Source organism: Cricetulus griseus, chromosome 2 (genome assembly GCF_003668045.3).
Source record: "Cricetulus griseus strain 17A/GY chromosome 2, alternate assembly CriGri-PICRH-1.0, whole genome shotgun sequence".
NCBI lineage: Eukaryota > Metazoa > Chordata > Mammalia > Rodentia > Cricetidae > Cricetulus > Cricetulus griseus.
Genome location: NC_048595.1, coordinates 127,833,184 through 127,855,965, shown reverse-complemented (window position 1 = coordinate 127,855,965; position 22,782 = coordinate 127,833,184). Strand labels below are relative to the sequence as shown.

Sequence of the window (22,782 nt, the reverse complement as noted above, 5' to 3'; positions counted from 1 at the left end):
TCGATTGTTTGTTTTAACAACAGGGCTCCTGTGGTGGACGATTCCCCCTCTACCTTTCCAATGTACACCCATCCAATCTGCTAGACACACACAATTCTACTAAACAATTCCACCCAGGACTGACCAACCAGCAAGCTCAGTGACCATGAAGACAGGATCGGCCCTTTTAACTCTTGCTATTCTGGCAGCGATCAAAATGTCCTTTGCTTATCTGACATTTTCTATACTTTTTTGTCAAGTTGCTTTTTACCCCTCCTTGCCACCTTCAAGAAACTCTAAATGACCCCATCTGAAAGCAGGCAGTAACTCTGCCCTCTACTCACTGTCTTCCTATCCCACCAGCACACAACACACTCTCTGCACAAACAAAAAATATATCATATTTGATAAACAGCATTGATCAATAAGAACTTCTACAGCCCCTGAACACTGAACCCAAGAAGGTCTGCTTCAGCCAGTGAATCCCTCAAAAATCCATCATTGTCAGAGCCAGCTTGTAAAAAGACTACAATTCATAATGATTACTCTGTTCTGTCACTAATAGTATACTACAGTCTATTTATGAGGCCAATCTTTTTGTTCATCTTAGTTAGATGTCACTTGTAATGAGGTTCTGTGTAATGGATTTCAGTACGGTTAAGCACCAAGCTCAAATATTCTTGTGACAGAAAGTGTTATAGCATGCATGAGTATGATCATCAATTAAGTAATGGCATAAGGGCCTTTATGGAATCCGGAATCCTAAATAAGAAGATTTTCATTTTTTAAAAAAGAGTTTTTTTAAAAAGCCACTCAATGCTATGCACCACTTTTTTTTTTAATACTATACCTATGGTAGAAAGAAAGCATTTTCACAGTGGGACACCCAACCTTTCATCAATATGCACAGTGAATCACTTCTAAAATAGAAAATCATATGACAAATTGCAATACACTTCATGAAAACTGGATGATATCTGGTTTTAAACCTGGGTCTTAATATCGGTAGACTCCAAGTCCCTAAACCACAGCTCAGAAAATTGAACTTCCATATGCTGTGTGATTATGTATCTTTTCTATGTGTAAAAAGGCTTTTTAAGCTGTTATCTGACTACAGTAATTGCCACTTTAAATTGATCCACGTCAACAAAACCTGGATCCCTGGAGATTCTCACCCAGAAGTCTGATTGCCTCTGAGGCTAGTTCAGCGTTTTCTCAAGGAGCATGTCCCCTTCTCTAACCCAGAGACAGGCAAAGCTGCAGCCCCAATTGGCATCTCTCCCTGAACGGGGAAACCTGGCTATGTATAGATGTAGTTACTTAGACAGAAATAACTTACCCTTTAATAAAAAGAGTACAAGGAGCCAAGATCTCTAACATCCAAATTGTATAATAAAAATAGATATAACATCCAAATTGTATAACAGAAATCAATAGCATGTTGAATGCATTGACATAGTTGAATGGTGACCACCAACAAAGAGGACTCAGAGTATGTACTGGGAAAGTTTTCTCCAGGACAAAACACCATCCTGTATCACCATCTATATGGAGTTTATAAAATTAAAATATATTCAAAACAACAAAGAATACATTAATGACCAATTAAGCACTTTCTCAGGAAAGTCCTGGCCATTAATACCTGGTCACTAAACTTTCAATTTAGTAGAAAGACTGTTTTTTAAAGGTAGTCTTAAAATGAAGGGTTGTCTAAATCACCACTTTCAAAATCAGCAAATTCAGCCAATAAAGAAATGCTGGACTCAGTAAAGAAAAAGAATATATGTGAGTAGGTTTGTGCCGGTAACTTCGTTATCACTCATCGTCTGAGCATCCCAGTGTTGTGCCACTTCCACAGCAGTACAGCAATACATACACTTTCTCCCTTTGTTCAGATCTGACTCAGCCACAGAAGACAGCAGTCCAGAGGCATTCTCTGCAGCAAGGGAGAGACCTCCACCCTGGTGAAGATAGAATTTGGGTAGAAGCTTTTCCAGGGCCTTCTCAACTTCCCTTCCTGCCTCTTGCAGACTGTTGTGATACACTGTGCCTGCACACAGTGGGTATTAAGTGAGTTAATTCAAAGGATCTGGAACCTCATTGATCCTAATTGAAAGCAATACACCCAAGCAAATACTTTCCTACCCCATCTGCTCTGGCCTGCCACCAGCTATTCAATACAAGAGAATTAATAGTTTCAGATATTCTAACCGGCCCAATAAAGGCACTCATTTAAGCGGGGCTGCATTAACAAAGTGAAAAACAAGGGCAGAATGGGTTCAAATGGAGCATTTTACTTCTAGTTGGCTTTAACAAAGCTGAATAAGGTTTATTCTGACTTTTTATGTGCAAGACTTGATAAACTGAATGAGAAGGCACCCAACGATCAGCCAACGAGCATTGATGAATGGTCATTAAGACCCCCCTCCTCTCAGGGAGACCCTTCCACAAAGTGGCACACCAGCTTGAAAGGGCGGATTCACAAATGTCCAGATTTCTCCGCTTGCTTGTTCCACTTTCTATTTCAGACCACTGGCCACCAAATGAGGCTGACATATTGGAAAATAATGTTTTATGGGCGAGTGGTAAAAAATAAAATGGAGGCATTAGCTCTGCTTTCAAATTCAAATCTTCTAGTTTTGTCAGACCCCAAAGGTTTTGATTTTCCACCCAGCTGGAAGCTATTAGTGTTTTCTAAAGGCATCCCACTGACAGGGCAAACCTACCTAATGTGTGAGCTGTTGGGTGGAGGGAGATGGACCTCTCTGGATGATTTCCTAACTTCTCATCACTTTGACAGTCGATTAAATAGATACAACACCCAGTAAAAATGTACATTAATTTGTTTCTGCCCCTGAAAGACATTTGAAACTGTATTAAATAAAGGCCATAATAGATTGTCTCCTGACAAAGATAAATCCAATTATACTTCGTCTGCAAGAAAAACAAATGGCGTATGTTTCAGGCTGTAACGTAAGATACAGCCAACCACAAAGAAATGAGTGGGATAGAAAATAAGTCATAAAGTTCACTGAGTGTTCCATCACGGTGAGAGGTTAGCTGTCATCTTTTCTATAAATGCCTGCTACAAAGAGATAGACACAGTCAGACAATTTCTAGTATTTTCTTGCGGGAGAATGATTGGCAAGCATTTGCACTTCTCAACTGTCAGCTGGCATCCAGAAAGAGAACACAAGAACTTTGTGCTTAATTGACAAAAGAGCAGTGTTGTGACTGCCACCTTAAGAATCTGAAGGGTGTATAAACATCATGGGGTCAAAGGTTCTGTAGGGCTGTCCTAGAGGGCCTAAGTGCTAAGCAGTAAGATGCAATGGAATAATAGGAAACAAGCTGGGGAGAGGAAGCTTGTCCTAATAGGTGATTATACAGACAGTACAGAGCCAGAAAGGGCTGTTTTGCTTCTAGATGGACGAGGCCCCCTCCATCCTGTGGAGAATAGGTTATATGGTCCTTTGCTATCAGGCCAGTGGGAGGCAGGGAGCTACAAGGCAACAACAACACAACCTCTACACTTCACCTTCTTCTTACACTCAACTCAGTTTGAGTTTTGTACCTCTATTAGCTTATGTAGGTTAATAGTGGGCTCTAAAACTAATGTGAAACTTCCAGCCTTAAAAATAAGTTCAGCCACGCATTGGTGGTGCACGTCTTTAATCCTAGCACTCGGGAGGCAGAGGCAGGTGAATCTCTGTAAGTTTGAGGCCAGCCTGGTCTCCAGAGCAAGTGCCAAGATAGGCTCCAAAGCTACACAGAGAAACCCTGTCTCGAAAACCAAAAAATAAATAAAAATAAAAAATAACTTCAAATAAGCCAGTCTCTGTGACATTTTTTCCCTCTTAAACATATTTATAAAACAAAGAACCACTTACAATCATTTTGACAGGCTTTTTGTAGTTGGTAGTGGTGGTAGTGATGGTGGTGGTGGTGGTGGTGGTTTTGTTTTTGGTTTTTTGTTTGGTTTGGTTTTTTGAGATAGGGTTTCACTGTGTAGCTCTGGCTGTCCTGGAACTCACTCTGTAGACCAGGCTGGCTTCAAACACACAGAGATCTGCCTGCCTCTTCCTCCCAAGTATTGGGATTAAAGGTGTGCACTACCACCACCACCAGTACGCCTGGCATTTTGACAGTTTTTTAAGCAATGCATTTGATTTGGGGGCTCTGGTCAACAAACATTATTCAGCCAGGCATGGTGATGCCTACCCTTAATACAAACACTGAGGAGACAGAGTTAGGTGGATCTCAGGATGTTTTAAGACCAGGGTGGTCTACATAGCAAGTTCCAGGCCATGCAGAGCAACATAGTAAGACCCTATCTCCAAAAAGAAAGAGAGAGAAAAAGAAAGAAAACCTTAAAAACACACACACACACACACACACACACACACGTGCACACACACCACATTCGAAAGTAAAATATGTTTGTTATTACACACATAAATATGTAGATTTATGTTTTGGGCAAAATGAAGTCTTACAAGTATTACTTGATAGAAGTAAATAGAACCTGTTATTTGTAATTATTATTACTTATTTATAATAGTGACAGTGCTGTTATAGTACATAATATATTGTATACTTTTGGTAACAGACAACTTTTGACTTCTTAGCCTAATATTTAAAAAAATTCAAAATCCGGAAACTTTTAACATTCATATTGGTTGAACATTATTTTATGTAAATGAAACTTAAACTTGCTAATGTTCTGAAAAGTAGATTACTCTGCAGGAAAAGTGGTTTTTTTTTTCTTTTTAGATTTTAAATAAAAACACTTCAGTCTTTATTGACTCTCTTTTCAAATAAAATCATTATTTTCCGATGTAAGAAAAGAGACCTTTAAAATACCTATTTGCATACAAACCTGCAGATAAGTTACCATTTCCATTTCCATCCCATTTTCTAACCACAAATCCACTGGGATGAAATAGAAGGTACCTAACCACTCAGCTCTATCCCTATGACAAGGCCTGTAACACTATATGGAAAACCTTTGTCTCAATGTCACCACCTTCCCATATTGACTAATGGCTAGTTAGTTTTGTTAAAATGCAAGGGTGATGGCGTATGCTCCAATGAACTTTCCCTCCTCTCAGCATCAGAGACAAAAACCCACAGCTCTGCTGTGTGCAGGCAGCCATCTGGACAGCTTTCCCTCAAAGCCCAGCCCACACCACACTGCAGGCAATCAGAGGGCTCCAGAGCTCTGTGGGGCTATTCATGACATACCAATTTCACATTTTCTGCTTGTAGGCTTGCAACAATAAATGCTAATGAGGACTATGAATGACAATTTTAAAGACAATAAAAAGGTCTCCAAATCCCTTACATATGGAGACACTGTTTTCAAAACTTCACCTTCTGTTGCAGCCCTGTAAGAATCTAAAGGTTTTAAAAAAAATAATAACCTTAGGAAAACAATAAGATGATCAAAGCACAACTGAATCCTTAAGATTTCCAGAGAAAGCAATCTGTATAGGGCCAGCAAACAACAGGCTTTAGGAACCCTATGAATTCATAAGGCATCTTTAATCTCTATTATCCTTGTATCTTGGACAGGACACTCAATGGAAGACAGTACTTCTAACTAAACACTGACATACCACCCCTTTTGAGCCTGAGAAGCAGTTATCCAAAAATAATTATAGCTGGCATGAAGTCCATCATCATTCATGGGCCAAATAGTAAATATTCCACATAGTTTTAAATAAATAAAAATGTAAACTGGCTCTCTTCTGGTAACATCTATCCTTAAAACAAATATAATAGCAGAGGCTTACAGGAATGCCACAAGTGTGAAGCCTGCCTGATCTACACAGCAAGTTCCAGGTCAGCTGTGGCTTCAGAGTATAAGGCTATATCCACACAAAGCACAAATATAATAATTTAGAAATAATCATAAGTGATGCAATGGTTCTGCATAGTGAGATTTTATGTGATTATCTTCCAAATTTTCTAAAATGCTTATATATTATACTGTGAACCAAATATATTCTATGTAATATATATTCCTTTCAGTGCAATGAAAGAACAGAAAAAAGCATAAACATAGCAATAATTTGAACTTCAACAAAAAGATCCTTCTTGCTATAGTTAGAGGAACTGTCTAGCCGCTAATTCTTTTCATTAACACAGACTTAAACACTTTCAACAAAATCCACCAGGTGGAGCAAAGACACAGCAATACAAAGACCCCAGTTTTGTTTTGTTTTGTTTTTTTTCTGATCATATTTTTTCCTCAGTACTTTTCATCTCTATCACACTCCCACCTCTTTTTCTTTTTCTCCGTACTGAAAATTCTTAAAAATCTATGCACATACCCTAATTTGTTACATTTGTAAATAGATTCAAACTTACTAAAACAAAGTAAAAACTTTTAGCTGAGTTCTATTACCAAACTCTACCCCAAAATGAGTTTTATTTGCCCACATAATTCCCAGCATAGCATATCTGCTATAGTACCAAGGTGAATTTTAAAGTTCATGGTTCATAATGCCCAGAGGCATTCATCACTCATACCCTTCCCCCACAGGAGACCAAGCAGAATATAATCCAGTGCTGTTTAAGTCTCACATATAGGAAACACAGTAGGGTGCTTCAAATCTTCAAACCTCAGCTCAGATCACTTAGAAGCTTCAACACTTACTTCAGCTTAATAAAATTATTCTTAATTATATGTCTCATTAACATTTTCAGATAAAAATGTTTTGTGAAAATGTCCCTTTTCCCTTCCTGTTGGTAAACTGACACAGGGGCAAGGTGACTACCCCAATGTTCACCTGTTCTTGGCCAGAGTGATTCCTCCTCATTCTCTCTTCTTTCCTGTCACCTTTTCTGTCTGTTTTACTCTGGGTGGGCAGAACAAACTCACCCAGAAACCCCAACTCTAGCCATTTGTCTCTCAGTCTTTCAAAGTCTCTCCAGATGCACCCAGGTGGCTATCACCTGCATTCCAGAAAGCTGTGACTATGGAAAACCAAACAAACCTAGCAAAAGTGGGGATGTGATGAAGAGTCTGTCTGTAGAGAATGAGTTAGGAATGCTGACAGTGGCTGAAAATCTATTTTTATGTTTTATCCCCCCCCCCATGTGCATACTGATGTTGAAAAGAGAAATACAATGAAGGAAATGCAGCAGGCTGCTACAAAAATAAACAGGAACAAGCCTACCCATTGGGAACTCCAGGCAGGGTTACTTAATGCCTGTTGGGTAACAGACCACCTGGCCAGGTCTGTCACCAGGTACCCCAAGCTAATCCAGCTATTTAAGTGATTATACACTCTCCCCTGGCACAGTATACATAGACTCAAACATAGACATTATATCAACAAATGTAATAGGAATAAAAAGTTTCAAAAATAATTCCCACCAAATACTTTCTGACAAAGTTCGACAGCTTTATGAGTACATGGAACCTACTGCCAGGAGATGAACAAACCACTCCTTTTACACACCTATAACTCTTATTTATATTTATGTAGGCAAACATGTGCTTCTAAAAGTAAATATCATTCAGAGTGCATGACAGAATCCTAATGAAGTAGCTGGAAATGCCAAATTACTGCACATGGCATCATACTTTCCTCTGATTTTGAAGGAAAAAGTACAACCACCCTTGCTCCCCACCCACAGGGAGGACAGACACTTCATCCGTCCACACTATAGATAAAGAAGCTGCAGACTTCCTCTGGGGAAGGTTAGGACTTGTTATAACCTAGAGATCTCTCAAAGGGCTCCATCTTCAAGCACTTCTTGCAACCCCCCAAAGTTAGACATATTGCTAACCAATATTATTTCTCACCACCTCCAACTTCATCAAAGGGTGTGTGCCCCTTCCCATCACAAATGTCAACACTATATTAAAATTCCAAGGAAAACACCAAGGAAAGACCTAGTGTCAAAAATTCTATTACCTTTGCTTTAAAAACAGGACATTTTATTTTCATATATGATTAAATATGTCATCTTAGAAATGTTAGCTCCGCACTACATTATTATTAGTGAGTCTGACCACACAATAGCAACACAGATGCTACCACACAGATCTGAAAAATAAGATCTCAGTCTTCTGTTGGCTAATGTGTTGGAGTGAAAGGGATTGTTTGCCAGCAAGGCCAGAAGTAGGAAAGAGCTACATGTTTAAATCCTTTGCAGAAAAAGGAAAGCCAAACCTATCTGTCAGCAGGAGGATGGGGATGGGGGAGGGGAATAGAATAGGAGGACACACACACACACACACACACACACACACACACACACACACACTCAAGCACTGGCAGGAATCTCAGATTCAAAGCCAAACCCTCTTACACATAATGCCTCCTGGAAGAAAGGAACCCAGGCGTGAACCAGCCTGACAGCCTGACGCTGGCGGACAGACAGGGGTGGCCCTGCAGGATGTCAGAGCGCCAGGAGGCTGCAAGAGATACTGGGGTTTCACACACTTCCAGGCTGACTGTTTTGCTCTTCAGGTAATTAAACAAGGAAGCCGGGCTGCTGGGTAACAGCCTGACCCTGAAGCCTTGGCTCCATGGTTCTGCATATCAACTTCCGCAAGAACTGCCTGGAGCATCAATAGAATGGCCTCTGTTCATTCTCCAGCATTTCCTTTCTCCACCTCTTTCAAAATCTGGCCCAGAAATAATTCCTGCTGCCTACAAAAACATCCATGCATGGATCTGAACTTATCGCTAAGAAAGGTCTCTTGCCACTCCCAGACTTTACCCTGCAAATTTGGAAAGGAAATTCCCCAAATCACAGAACTTTGGTAGAGATTCACATATAGCAAACTCAGGTCACACAGCAGTGTCTTCATGGGTTAAAGAAAAGCACTACTACAATGTTTTAATGTATGCTGAATTAAAAGGTGAATCTTCAAATTCAGTAAATGCTCCTAAAAAAAAAATGGTTTCTGATAGCCTATCTCACCGAATAGTAATACTTGTAGTAGTAGCTCATATAATTGTTTCATTTTGATAATTGTCATTAATACTAGGAATTAATAACTACAATTTGATTTCACTAAGAATCCTATTTAAACAAAATAATTATATTTTATTTATACAATCAGCACTGAGGGTCATGAAGGTGCAAAAAATATCTCCTAAAAGATAAGAAAGTCACACTGTATGTTTGTGTGCCTATCAAGCAATGCAATGATTAGGCATCATACACACAATATAGTCTCCCTTCCTTTCAAAATCCACAGAGCAAAATATTGGCTGTAAGAGACAGAGACCAAAAGAGGGAAGAACACAAAAGCATGCCTGCTTGTCTGTGTTCAACACAAAGAACATTAAATGAAAACAACTGGCACGCTGCCAAATTCCTATAGAGGCAAAGAGATTCAAATAAATTGATTTCACGCATCACACTGACCTGGGATCAGTGTGCAATGCTACAATAAGCTCAAAGCTCCATGTGGGGCAGAGCCCATTAATGCTATCATACCTTCAAACATGGGGGGAGGGAACTAAAATAAAATAAATACAAGCTCTGTTTAAAAAAAGCAATTTTACTTCAGGAATGAACTTTCCTATTTTGCTACTAATGCTCAAAGGTGTGTAAGGCATTGTTGATAAGGCATTATCCTTTGCTAAAACAAATATGGTTCTGGAATCTATGCAAGACATAAAACTGGTACTACCTAAATATCCCATTCCATATTCGGGAATATTAAACACGTGGCACTCTGCATTTCCTGTCACTCTTTCCTGTCATGATCCTGAAAGCCAAGAGATTTGTTGTTTTTAATATACCAAATACTGTAATAGACCCATGTCCAAAGTGTCCATAAGAGCTTGTAAGAGCAAGTTTCTCAGGCAAAATACCACTCCCAGTGGCTCCAAACCCATGCAGACCTCACAAGGACACCTACTAAGAAAGAACAGCTCCACAGGAATCCTAGAGAAGCAAGCACTAGGTGTGTGCTTGCTGGGGATGGGTGTGTGAGTGCTAGGGATGCTCCAGGACTCCCGAGAGGGACCTAGGGTTGTGGTTCAGTGGTCCAGTGGGAGTTTATCATGCCTATGGCCCTGTGGTTCACTCTGAGCACCAAAAGAAACCATAAAACAAAACAGAAAACCACTAGAAGTGAAACACAGCCGCGTTTTCACTTCCCCAACTTCCCCTTGGCTGGCGGTGTGCCTCTGGGCTGTTTGCCTGCCTCAAAGTCCCCACACAAACCAGACTCTGGCGCCTCCTCAGGCTGTTCTCACTCACAGCGCCAGCTTTTCAGCTGGTAATTCTTTGCTTTGTCTGCTTCCAAATTACAACTCCAGGAACCCAATGGATTCCAGGTGCTTGCAAATGCAAAGTGTGTGCGTTTTGTTGTTCTTCTTGGCTTCTTGGGTGAACACAATTCTCAAGCTCGTATTTCTATACAGCTATTACTATCACTAGGAGGAAGAAATAACTAGGAATACATTTTAACACAACATGAAAAACAAAGGAAACCTGAAAGTTTTAAAGCATGTTGTTCACACACACACACACACACACACACACACACACACACACACACACACACACACACACACTCACTCACACACGGAAAGAAAGCTAGGGAGAGAGGAAATTCTGCATTCAATCTGCTACATGATTCTGGGGGCTCACGATTTGCATATTACAGCAAACAGACATACTAAGGTGTATGAAGGAGTATATCCCTGTACTATTATTCCTCTCAGTAGGCTTTTCCACCCTGAAACAATTCAGTACAGTCATACCACAGATGTATTCCATTTGGCCAGAAGGGAATTGATGTCTGTGGGATGGGGTGAGTAGAGAAGATAATTTTATGTATCTACAGTGTGTGCTCAACTTTTTAAATCCAATATCTTCTTCAATATTTAAGTACCACTTTAGATATGTTGACCATATAATCTGAACCCCTATAGAGATAACAAGGCAAAGTGCTGAGTTCTGTTCTGTTCTCATGTAGGGACTCTGTTGAGATGCTAAAACAAAGAAAACAATTCTAAATCAGGGATGGGTGTCCTCATTACTTTGTTTCCTTTGAGTTACCATATCAACACCTTTCTTCTCTGTGCAAGACCCTAGAAGTCTAATCAACCAAGATTAGAATTGTCAAAATTAATGTTTAATAATTGGAGTCCATAGTTGGGAAAGAAATAGAAGCAAATGTGGGAGACATCTCATCTAGGTAACACAATCGCATCCCTTGTCTTTTCCTTTGCATTGGTATCTCTCACTAGTCACACAGAAAGACAGAAATAAATGGAGGGATGAAGGAAAAAAATACAGATTCAGACACCAAATTGCAGAACTTTCCCCGGAAGGATGTACAATTCCACAGGGAATTATTTCATTTTCTGTGTTCTGAAATAGACACTCATTTACTGACACTTTCCTGGGAACTTTAAACCAGTAAATGAGATCCCTATGTAGGACACACCTATCATCCTGCCACTTGGGAAGTGGCAACAGGAGGGTCAAATGTTCAAAGTCACTCTTGGCTAGGCTGTCTCAAACAACAAATAAACCACAACAAAAAAATAACACACCAGCAAATGTTTTGAGGAATTAGGGACTGCAGGGAGCTCAGACTATGGGACAGGGGCCAGCAGGGGTGTTTCCAAAGCAATGGCCAGGGAAGCTGAGTATTTTGCCATTGCTCTTTGCATGAAGTCAGGCAGTCACACCGTGCCAACCAGCAGCATCACACAACATTTGTGCTGGATTTCAGCTTCCTCTTAGCACAGCTTTTTCTCATGAGTGCAGCCACTGACCCAGTCCATGCCCAGCATAACCTAAAGCAGAGCTCTTTCGACAGGGTCATTAACACCCCACCCATGGCTCAGAGCAGATATTCAAAAGCTGATCATTAAGTGGCAATATACACATAGTTTTTACTTGGTGTTTTCCTAATGCTAGACATCCCTTTTTTTGTTTGTTTGTTTTAATGTGTCTACAGATTATGAATTCTGCTCAGGAAGTGATGGTCATCTCAAAGTCTGTTAGTTTGTTTTTTTTAAATCAAAATCCATCAGAAGAAATCATCACCTGAAAATGACTTGTTGGCTTGTTTAGTCAACAAGCTGGGAAAACACCATTTCCTCTTTGCAATAAACACAAAAATCATGACATAGTTTTTACTCTTCCAAGTACTGCTCAGTTTCTAACAAATGTGCGATGAAACGTAGCAAGAAACAGAAAGAGAAAAAAAAAACCTGATAATTGATCATTTGATATCTTTAGGTCCAAAACTATTAAGCACAATTCCCTTGGGCATATAGATCCCCACCCAAACCCACACCCAGAGATTCCACACACAGTGGTTAAATACGCAAATACAATCAACAGGTGCTAGAATAAGAAAGAGACAATCTTCACAAGTATAACTTATTGGGAGAAAACAATAGTGATTTTCTGACACATAAAGTAAACGGCAAAAATCAAAATATGTATCTGTTCCTTACCTTGACAATATTCAAAGTTGCCCTTTTTCCGGCAGTCACCTATCACTACACTCAGCGCTCTCCAAGTGTTTCTTTTGACAGATATCATTCTCCACCAAGTGCTCTGCTAATTTCCTCTGCTGTTCGGACTGGGACACAGATAAGTTCACCAGCCCACAGATCAATCTTTTCTATTGACAACAACAAAGGGGAAAAAAAATGCACACATCACAACCAGGCTAAAGCATTCCGCCCATCTATTTACATGATAAACCAGGCCAGCTTTGTGTTTGTTTAAGAAACAGATACATGTTCTTCTGTATTGTGGTAGAATTCCAAACACTTCCCATTTCCTCGGTTCCTGGAGAGGTGTTCTAGGAGACTATGAAGCTGCCAGTCATCTGTCTCAAAGGTAGAAACCTTCTGAACTCCAGAGCTCTTAAAATTGATTTTAAAGTACACATCCACCAATACCTTAAGAGGGAATATCACACTTTACCCATTTCAAAAGTACATAAATAATTGGTAAGACATAGTCTCTTTTGAACACTCTTTGGACAGTATATGTTTTATTTTTTTAAATAAAATAAAATAGCTCTTTCATTTTTTTCTTCATTTTTTTAAATTTAAATTAGAAACAAGATTGTTTTACATGTCAATTATGCTCTTTCAAAGCAAAGTACCCATACTCTCTCCTTCCTCTGAAACCTCAACATTGTCATTATTAGCTACAATAGTTGAAAACAACGAATGATCATCAAGAATAAACTTTATATAATTGGCTACTCAAAATCTGTGAACACAGGAAACTGAGGCAGGAGAATTGCCAAGAGTTTGCATAATGAATTCTAGGCCAGTCTAAGCAAATGAATAAATGAGGGAGGGAGGGAGGAAGGAAGGAAGGAAGGGAGGAGGGAGGGAGGGAGGGAGAGGGGGAGGGAGGGAGGGAAGAGAGGGAAGGAAGGAAATCTTAATTAAGAAAATGGTTGGTGGACTATTCTGCTCAGCCAGTAAATCTCTACTACTTTCTTCTATGAGATCTAAATTTTCTCATTTTTCCCTACTAGATGGGCAACTTAAGAATCAATTTCTTCGTCCATTCAGAAACTCCATTTTGGGCCTAGTACTCGCCTACCACTGCTAGAACCAGTAGCATGAATCCCCACAAAGAGCACAGTGGTTTTCTATTTAATTCCCATGAGCTATGAACTATAAGGGCTTACCAAAAGCATCTGCACATAATGTAGGAATTCAATAAATACAAAAGAATACAGCTTTAGAAATGCAATTTCAAAAACTATTACCATAGATGATGCTGTATTTTTAGACTAATTACTTCTTAGGGATTTAAGTTGGTAAATACACTCATGTAAACAGCTCCTTAAACTGTGGGTTGCAACCCTATATGTGAGCCACTTAATTGAATATGGAGGTCATGAAAAATTAGGCAACAGTAAATGGCTTCCTAAAGGACTACAGCCAGCAGTTAATTAAAAACTCAAAATCGGTGTGAATTAAGCAGTTTCTGGCCATGTTTGCCCATGCTCTATCACATGGCTTCACTGTAGCCTTCGTTTTGAGCACACATGTGCCCTGTGTGCTATGCATGCCATCCCACAACACCAATGACTGCTGCCTGAAATACCTCAGCTCAGATCAGAGGTTGTTGCAGATTAGGAATTGCAGTGTTGTTACTGTACATATGAAGTTCTCTGATCTTCTAGAAACATCAGAAGGGTTTAATTATAGAAAACAAAGACTTCATAGTTTCCAATGTAACTATTCAGCATGTATCAAATTAGTGTATTAGTGTATTCTTGGATTGGATTAGCATATTTGGTTTCAAAAAAATTGAACTTGAGTTGCTTACTTGAGTTTCATTTAAAAAAATCATTAGCTGAATTTTGGCTTGGGAAAAGGGCAGAATTTTCAACAGTCTGAAATGGCCCTTTGTACTATGAATTTATGCAAAACAGCATTCTCAATATTGGTAATCATAAAATGAAAACATTGACCATCTATGAAAAATGTTGAATATGCACAAAATCTTGCATAAATGTTCAGCCAATATCTAACTTTTTATGTAAGTAAGTAACATTAGTTTCAACTTTAACAAAAGGAAGAAGTATGTATCAAAGTGTTATTTTAAAATAAATTATTTATGATTTATTATCAGTGCTTGATTTATTGTGTTTCTATCTTATATGCCTAAGTATACAGAATCATGTAAAAATTTATCAGGCAAAAGGGGTCATGAGTGGAAACAATTTAAGTAGCCCTGCTCTGATATATTTCAAAGAAGTATTCCATTTAGTATCTGTGCCTTTTGTATGCCATCATGTGGCTCTGCTGTGAGTCAATGGTTGTTTCTGGTTCTTTATAGTCAAGTAAAATAAAATATGCACAACTTAGGAAAAATATGGTACTAGATATTCTTTTCCTGGGAATTGTCTCAAAGAACATCACAAACAGCTAGAAACTGAAAACATATAATTCACTATGAAAACTAATATTTTTATTAACAAATGGCAAAGGAAATACCTCAGATAGAAAGTAACAAAGGTGCATAGCTATTTATAACATATTATAATTATATAAATAGTCAAATACTGTGGGTGGGGAAGGGCTATACAGAAAGAGAAAAATAAATACTAAATAGGACTACATTTGGTAGATGCAATCTATTTCTTCATAAAACCAACTTTTTTATTTCCCATGCTTTTATGACAAGGCAAAAAAATAATTAAGTAAATAAAAATAAAATCAGAAGCTAAACAAATCATTGGGTCAAAGAAGAAAGAGGACAGACTTTCTCTTTTAGATTTCAGCCATGATATATGATAGTATTTTTTGCTTCAGCAATTGTCAACAAAAGACATCAGAGAGGAACTGTCAACAACAGACATCAGCTTATGACTTCTTATGTGTCAGCTATGGGCCACAACTGGCTGTCTCCTCTGAACAAATAAAGCTGAGGAAATACATGCTGGTGTTAGTCTATTTCTTTCTATACATGCAGACTTTGGCCAGTTTTAACAAGAAACATCAGCAAGAATCTGAGTTCTGAGGTACTTATCATGTGAAGAAAGACCTCTGAGAGACAAAGTACATGATGAGAAACAATCATTTAGGACAGAACACAGTGTTACATTTCTGAACCTCACTTACAGCATCTACCTTAAGGAGGACTCTGAAGTGCATGAGTTAGCAAGAAGACAATGTTAGCAAATATTTCAATTTTACATATTTATGATTTTTAAATGTTAGCAGAGTATACAAATGCACACTCAAACACCACAGAATGTAAACCTAAAGTTACTCCTCAGCACCCCCTCCCCTTAGCTGTCTTATACATGAAACATTATTCCACCATCAATAGAATTTTGAAAAGAAGGAAGGGAGAGGGGGAAAAGAGGAAGTGAGGGGGGAAACGGGAAGAAAGAGGGAGGGAAGGAGGGAAACACACACACACACAGAGAGAGAGAGAGAGAGAGAGAGAGAGAGAGAGAGAGAGAGAGAGAGAGAGAGAGAACAAGCTAGCTAATCTCTGGACTTGAAGTTTATTTGTATCTGAAGTATGAAAAACTCTTCCCATATGATGTGGTAATAAACTGAACAACAATAGTCAACATTTTGACATATATCTTCAAACATTTGTGTACCTGTTCCACAGTAAAGTTTCTATCACGCATCAAAGACAGGAAAACCTCAAATTTTCCATTTCACTTTAATAATTTCTTTGTTCAACCCTCAGCCCTCACATTCACAAAACCTCTTCATGGTGGGGTGGGGGGGTGGGGGGGGCACATGTACAGACGAAAGTTGGAATGCTGAGCTCCACTAAGGGTCGGCTGCCTCCAACAATTTGTAGCTCTACAAGAGTGTTATTAAAAAGGCTCAACGTGCTGCATTACCATGGAAATTGTGGAAAACATACATTCCCAAACAAATATTACTTTTTCTCAATGGTATGAAGTAATGAAAAGCACATGTTGAAATCTGCGATGTGTGCAGTAGTTCAAGCTGGAGCTAATAGAAAATACAGAAAGTGAACTCTGCTATATAAAGGATTCTTGTTACAGAAATATAATGTGAAAACCAGATGCAGACAGAAAACCTTAATCACAGATGGGAATGTAATCACTGGCATACAGAATACATTTTTGATCAATCTTAACCATATGCTCAACGTATTTATTTTCTAAGGAATGCAATAACTTGAGAGAACCTTCTATTTGAATTCAGTTAACCTCATATTTATAATGCTTTTATCTTACTCCCCCATCCCTTCAATGTGTACACTGAGCCAAGGTTTTAAAAGGAAGAGCTGCTGGCCTTGGCAAATCATTCTTGTATCAGTTTATCTTTCAAAAACTTAATAGGATGTAAAGACTACACACATCAAAATCAGCCTCAGAAGAGATCAAGTGCAGCTGCCCTGTACAGTACTGCTCAGTCACTGCTGGGGAACCTTTCACTGCCTAAACACATTCTCGGGAGAGTTCTATCAACATCTGAGCAAGTGTTTCTTTTAGAAAATAAAATGTGACTATTCAAAAAAAAACAGTGAGCATTTACACATACTTGTTTTATCTATCAGCCCTGATAGACTAAAGTTTAACTTTCCTTGACTGAAAACATATTCTAGAATAAAGAACATGCATTTATTTGAGAAAAAAAATCACAGTTGACTTTTGGTTTATGGAAGCAACCTACTGTATTTAAGAAGACATGAACTTATTCGGGTCCCCACACTCAGCAAGGCTTGGTGTTCTCCTTTGGAGGCGCTCTCTTGCCACACCCCCAGTCTAAAGAAGATGGCAGAACTCAGAGACTCAACCCAGACTCCAGACTTTACTCAACTTCTATCAGGATGCAACTGGACATTGTGTTTTGCAGGGTCCCACACCACAGGTCATAGGAACTTTTTTTCAGTATCCTAGTTCCACAAGCTTCCTTAAGCTTCCATGAGATGTACCCATGCCTATTCTCCCTCTTACTAGTAACTACTCACCTCTTGATACAATCACAGACACAGAGTCCTCATCCTTGCCCCATCAACCAAGACCCACAGCAACAATTTTCACCCTTCTCTCCAACCAGCAGCTTCAGCACTTACCTCCTACCCTCATATACTTCCAGACAGAACACTCCACTGCTTCCTTACAGCTTAGTCTCCAGCCCTCAAGGCACTGCTCACTGACTGGGGCACTTCTAGATCCTTCTTAACAGTCAGATTGCACTCCAGTAGTCATTTTTTCATCCGAAAGAAGTTTCCAAGCCATTGGAGATTTCTGTCATCACTACCATGGCCATCATTTTAATATTATTGCCTAATTGTCAGCATTGTTTCTGACACTATAGGATATGTCCCACTGACTTGTTATGCCTCTCTTCCCCATTCCCATGTTCTGAGAGGATTCCTATCTGCTCTTCTTGTCACCCTATCCTCCATATTTCACATTGCAAATAGTACATAAAAGCAATCCAGAATAAAAAGAATCAAATACATGAACCGACTTGATGAAATCGCATAGTTGCCCAATTCATCTCTTAAGACATTCATGAATCTTTTCCTCGACAGCTCTTGATCATGTGATCTTTCTGTGTTCTTGGGATTGCCACAGAACTGTCATCTCTATCAGGCTTGGCTACCTTCTACCTGCTAGATGCAATGTGTAGGTGCCCAGTTCCATGGGTGCTGTACAGTCATAGTCCAAGATAAGAATTACTCAGACCTATAAAGTCAGCACTGTCCCCAACCCAGAACAGAGCTCTGTGACTGACAATTGCACTTTATGCCCATACAGTCTGTGATGATGAGTCTTAACTAGATTGAGAGACATTTTAGTAAGGAAAGCACACTTCTAGGTATGTCTGAGAGGGTATATCCATAAATGTTTGGTATCTGGGAGAACAACTGAAGGTAGGAAGGTAAGATCTGCCCGGAATGTGGAAGAGAGCCCAAAAGAAACAAAACTGGAAGAATGAAGCATGGGCCAGCAGAGTCCCACTTCCTCTTACCTTCTCACTTTAGTGGTCATGATAAAAATGTCTCCTCCCTCAACCTGGACACATGGGGGAGGGTCTAGGCCCTATCCAGGATGACATGACAGACTTTGGAGATCCCCCATGGAGGGCCTCACTCTCCCTGGGGATCAGAGGGGGCATGGGGTGGGGGGTTGGGGGGAGGAGGGGAGGGAGAGGGAGTTGGGATTGACATGTGAAGCAAGCTTGTTTCTAATTTAAATTACAAAGAAAAAGAGAAAGAAAAGGAAAAAGAAAAAGAAAAAGAAATGCCTCCTCCCCAGCAGGTTCCCATCCCTCTGATTGTTTTACTTTACCAGAGGCCTGTAAGAGTAGGACACCTGGATGGACACCTCAGAATAAAACCTCTGAATTAGTTAGCCAAAATAAACCTTACATTGTTTCTCTTGACTATTTGTTACAGTAACGAATATTAACCCAAAGTTAAAGGCATACACTTACTGTAGTAAGTTTTAGGCATGGATTTCTATCAGTTGAGTTTGTTAGGGAAGAGATCCCATCAGATTTTCTCCATGCCTTTGGGTCTTACATTGGTGCAACACACTCACCCGAGAAAAACTGTTAGTTACTTCATGAGGATGGTCAGTTGCTTTGCTTGACACAAGAAAGGGGACAGCACTGACAGAATGCTTCAGCTGATCCTTGCAGCTTCATCACCTGTCCTTAAGACTTTGCATTTTCTGAGGCATGGCCACATCCTAATACCACCTCAGAAATGGTTTCCCAGCCATGGGAGTTCATCTCACTGCCACCATTCCCATTGTTCTAATATTATTCCCTCCCTTCATTGCATCTAACACTGCATGGAAACATCTTACTGTCCTTTTATTAACTCTCTCCCTCTTACTTGATTTGCTTTTCATCCTGTTCCCAATACATGACATTATATGTAGTACATAGCCGTAATCTAGAATAAAAAGAATCACAAAAATGAACTGAACTAAAGTAGTATCATAGGGGCCCAATTCAGCTCTTGAGACTCTCACAAACCTTTATTGGCTGTGTGACCTTTCTATGGTCTTCAAATTGCCATAATGTTCTGGTCTTTGTCAGGCTTGGCCACCTTCTTCTTGCTAAATGCGATGTGTAAGAGCATTGCCCCACCTGTTCAGTAAAAGGCTTAGCATGATGGTTCTGTCCATTCAAACAAAAGCAAAGGTCTTCTCAAAACTGACCTGCTAAAACTACAATTTTTTTTCTGCAATTTACTACTGTACTAATGGTAGAATTCAGTACCATTACTACCTATTGGTTAACAAACTGTGGCAGCTATTAGGATGTAAGTAAATACTTTGAAATGACAAAGAAAACAATACTGTTAATGAATGCATTGTGATCTATTTTCTCTCCTATAACTTCATCTGTGAAAGACCATCTCTAGTAGATAAAAGATGAGAGAAACAATTATTTCCAAAGACTGGTTTCTTCAACTAAAGGTACCTATTCCATGCTAGTAACTTTCACAGAAAAGAAAAAGGAGATTCTGGAAGTTCCTGAATCTGGAGTTGGTGCCACCTCTGTTAAGGAGATGCTACAACATCCCAGCTCCAAGTATTCCTTATTCTCTTTTATTACGAAATCCAAACTCTTTCAACCTTCACCCCCTTCTACCTTTCTGTCTCAGAAACTTGTGAATGTGTGTGTGTGTGGTGGGGGGTGTATTTTCAAACGTAAGTAGTAACTTTTCCAAAAGTAATGAAAAGTCTTGTTTTCCATCTTGCAGTCTGTGTGGCTACCCCTATTTATGGGGCTGTTTCTAGTTGGTGGGATTTAAAGACCTCCCTCAGGGAGAGTGGTAATAAGCCCTGGGATGGTATGATGCCCTAAAGCAAGGAAGTCAGACCTCACCCATCACCACACCTTTACAGGGTCATGTGAGGTGGGCAAGGGAAGCTGCTCCCATCTGGGTGGATCTGACAGCAAGAAAAGAGAATTGTCACTCTATTGCCTTTCTCCTTCAGCATTTATGTTCAGCTTAGGGCCTGAGCATATGATATGCTACTATTTATTCCCCACAGGTCTTCTTTCCTCAATGAATCCGCTCTGAAAAGCACTCACGGATATGCTCCAAAGTCTGCCTCATCAATGCACTAGGCATCTCTTAATTAATCCAGTCAGGCTGACAAAATTAAGCCGAACAAAAGATATTGTATTTTTTAGGTACTGCTACAACATACAAGCCAAAATATGGCTGCAATAAATTGAGCATTTTTAAGAGAACATAGTAAGAAGGGGGGCCCAAGGTGGAAAGAGGTGGAGCAAGAAAACAAAAGAAGTGCTGTTGAAACCAAAGTTTGCTCTTCAGTTTTAGCCATTAAATGTTTCCAGAGAACTTTAAGTAAATAACTTGAGCTCAAGGTGTGAGCTTTTTCACTATTTAAAAAAGCTCGGAAAGGACCCCAGCTGTTCCATCCATACTCCCACCCTGAAGGAGCCTGTAAACCAGCTAAATCTGTCAGGAGAGCGGCCATAGCCTCAAAGGGAAAAGTTTCACCAGAGCCTGAGGAGAAGGTAAAGTGGACCTAATCCCTTTCCTCAGAAAGCACACAAGGGGACAAGGTACAAAGTAACAGAGCCCCCAGGGCCTTAGAGAATTCAGAAAGAGAAAAGGCCGAGCTACAGCCAGGCATGTGCCCCTACTCCCAAAGTCAAGCTGAGCTATTCCATAGTTTGCAAATGAAGGAATGACCTCAAAAAGAAAACACATTGGGAGTTTCTAGAAAGGGGTATTGACAATTCCACAGCTGGGAAACCCCAGAGCAGCAAGCATATGACATGACTATGGTGTACATCTCATCTCCATCAACTGCCCGTGTCCTTTGAAGCCATGCTATTATGGTCTGGGAGAGAACTGCTTCTAAATGGAAAGAACAAGGTGACAAGGAGCTTGTAAATCAGACCTCCTCTCTGGGACACTCAACTGCCCTTAGGCAAGGAAGGAATAGTCCCCTTCCCCCAGATGGGCAAAGTCCTGGGTCAGTGAGCCTCAGGCACACACTGCAGCCTGCTATTCTGCCTCAGATAATGCCACCAAACACATACTAAAAGCTTGGCACCTAAGCACCTGCTTCTCACAAGAATGCCTAGTCCTCCCTCTCTTGTGTAAAAGCAGCAGTGCTGTCAGCTTCTTGCACAGCGGCCACAACTAGAATTACACACCGTTTTTGAGCACATGTAGCAAGCATACGATATTCTTCCACTCCTTGCCCTTTTTATCTAACATAGATCTCAAAAAGAATTCTCTAGCAATAATGTAATTTGGCCTTTTAAAAAAGGATTGTTTTTGAGTTTGAGGTCAGCCTGGTCTACGGACTGAGTTCCAGGACAGCCAGGGATACACAGAGAAAAATAAAGGATTGTTTTATGGTGAAGTTTTGTGGGGATTATTAACTGTGGAAATTAATTTTTATCAAGTATAGTTGATAACAGAAGAAAAAAATTCATCCAAAAATCAATTCTGACCAATTGGGTTAAATCCCAAAAGTGAAGATAAACAGGGTATTTTCATATTAAGAGCCACTGCAAAGAGCAAGGCAAACCTTTAGCATAATGCAATCTTTTTTTTTAAAGGAAAAACATGTTTTATTAACTCCCACAATTTATATGTATGAAAATTTGTATGTATGAAGTATAGAATGTTATAGGTAGCCTTTCAACATAAGAATTCTTAAAGATTATGAGAAAAATTCCAAGTTTTTGAAATAATTGTTGCACTCACAAGTCCACAGTTAGGAAAATGATATCCCTCTTAGGAGACCAGCAGTGTGGCTTTATTGTGTACATTTTTATTAAAACTATAAGCAATTAGAAATATGGCATGATAAAATATGTATTTCTCAATTTAGTGTATTAGACAAATGCAAATATTAAGGGAAGAAACAATAGGAAAGTATTTGATATATGTAAGCACAGACTGCTGACATAGACCAAACAAAAAAACAAAAACAAAAAAACCCTTGGAAAATATCCTAAAACTCCAGTGTTGTATGATCAATATTCATATGGTTTATGTATTGTCACTATAGAAGCTATGTGTTTGCTGTGTTTGCTATGTTATACTTTATTGACAATTTACATGACAGCTTTTCAGTTCCTGGCAGCCATGGTAACTGGAAAAAAATCACTGCCAAAATACAATACACCTTAATGGGATAATTCACTGTAATGTTTTCCAACTACTTGAATGCTTCAACCTATATGAAGCAATATGATCATCTTATGAATTTTATTCTAAAAGTCCTCATGGAAAGGGTTTTTGACTGATTTTTTTTTTTTTTTTTTTAGAAAGACTAAGTAACAACCTGGGTCCAAACTAATCCCT

General features: G+C 39.3%; 1 protein-coding gene across 1 annotated transcript in view; it reads right to left on the bottom strand.

Annotated features, from left to right (window-relative positions):
* The window catches only part of Runx1t1 (RUNX1 partner transcriptional co-repressor 1), a 136,523-nt gene that overhangs the window by 103,307 nt on the left and 10,434 nt on the right, over window positions 1-22,782 (bottom strand). Inside the window, 1 exon segment of the mRNA XM_035438992.1 lies at window positions 6,925-6,932. Coding sequence (XP_035294883.1) covers window positions 6,925-6,932 — 8 coding nt within the window.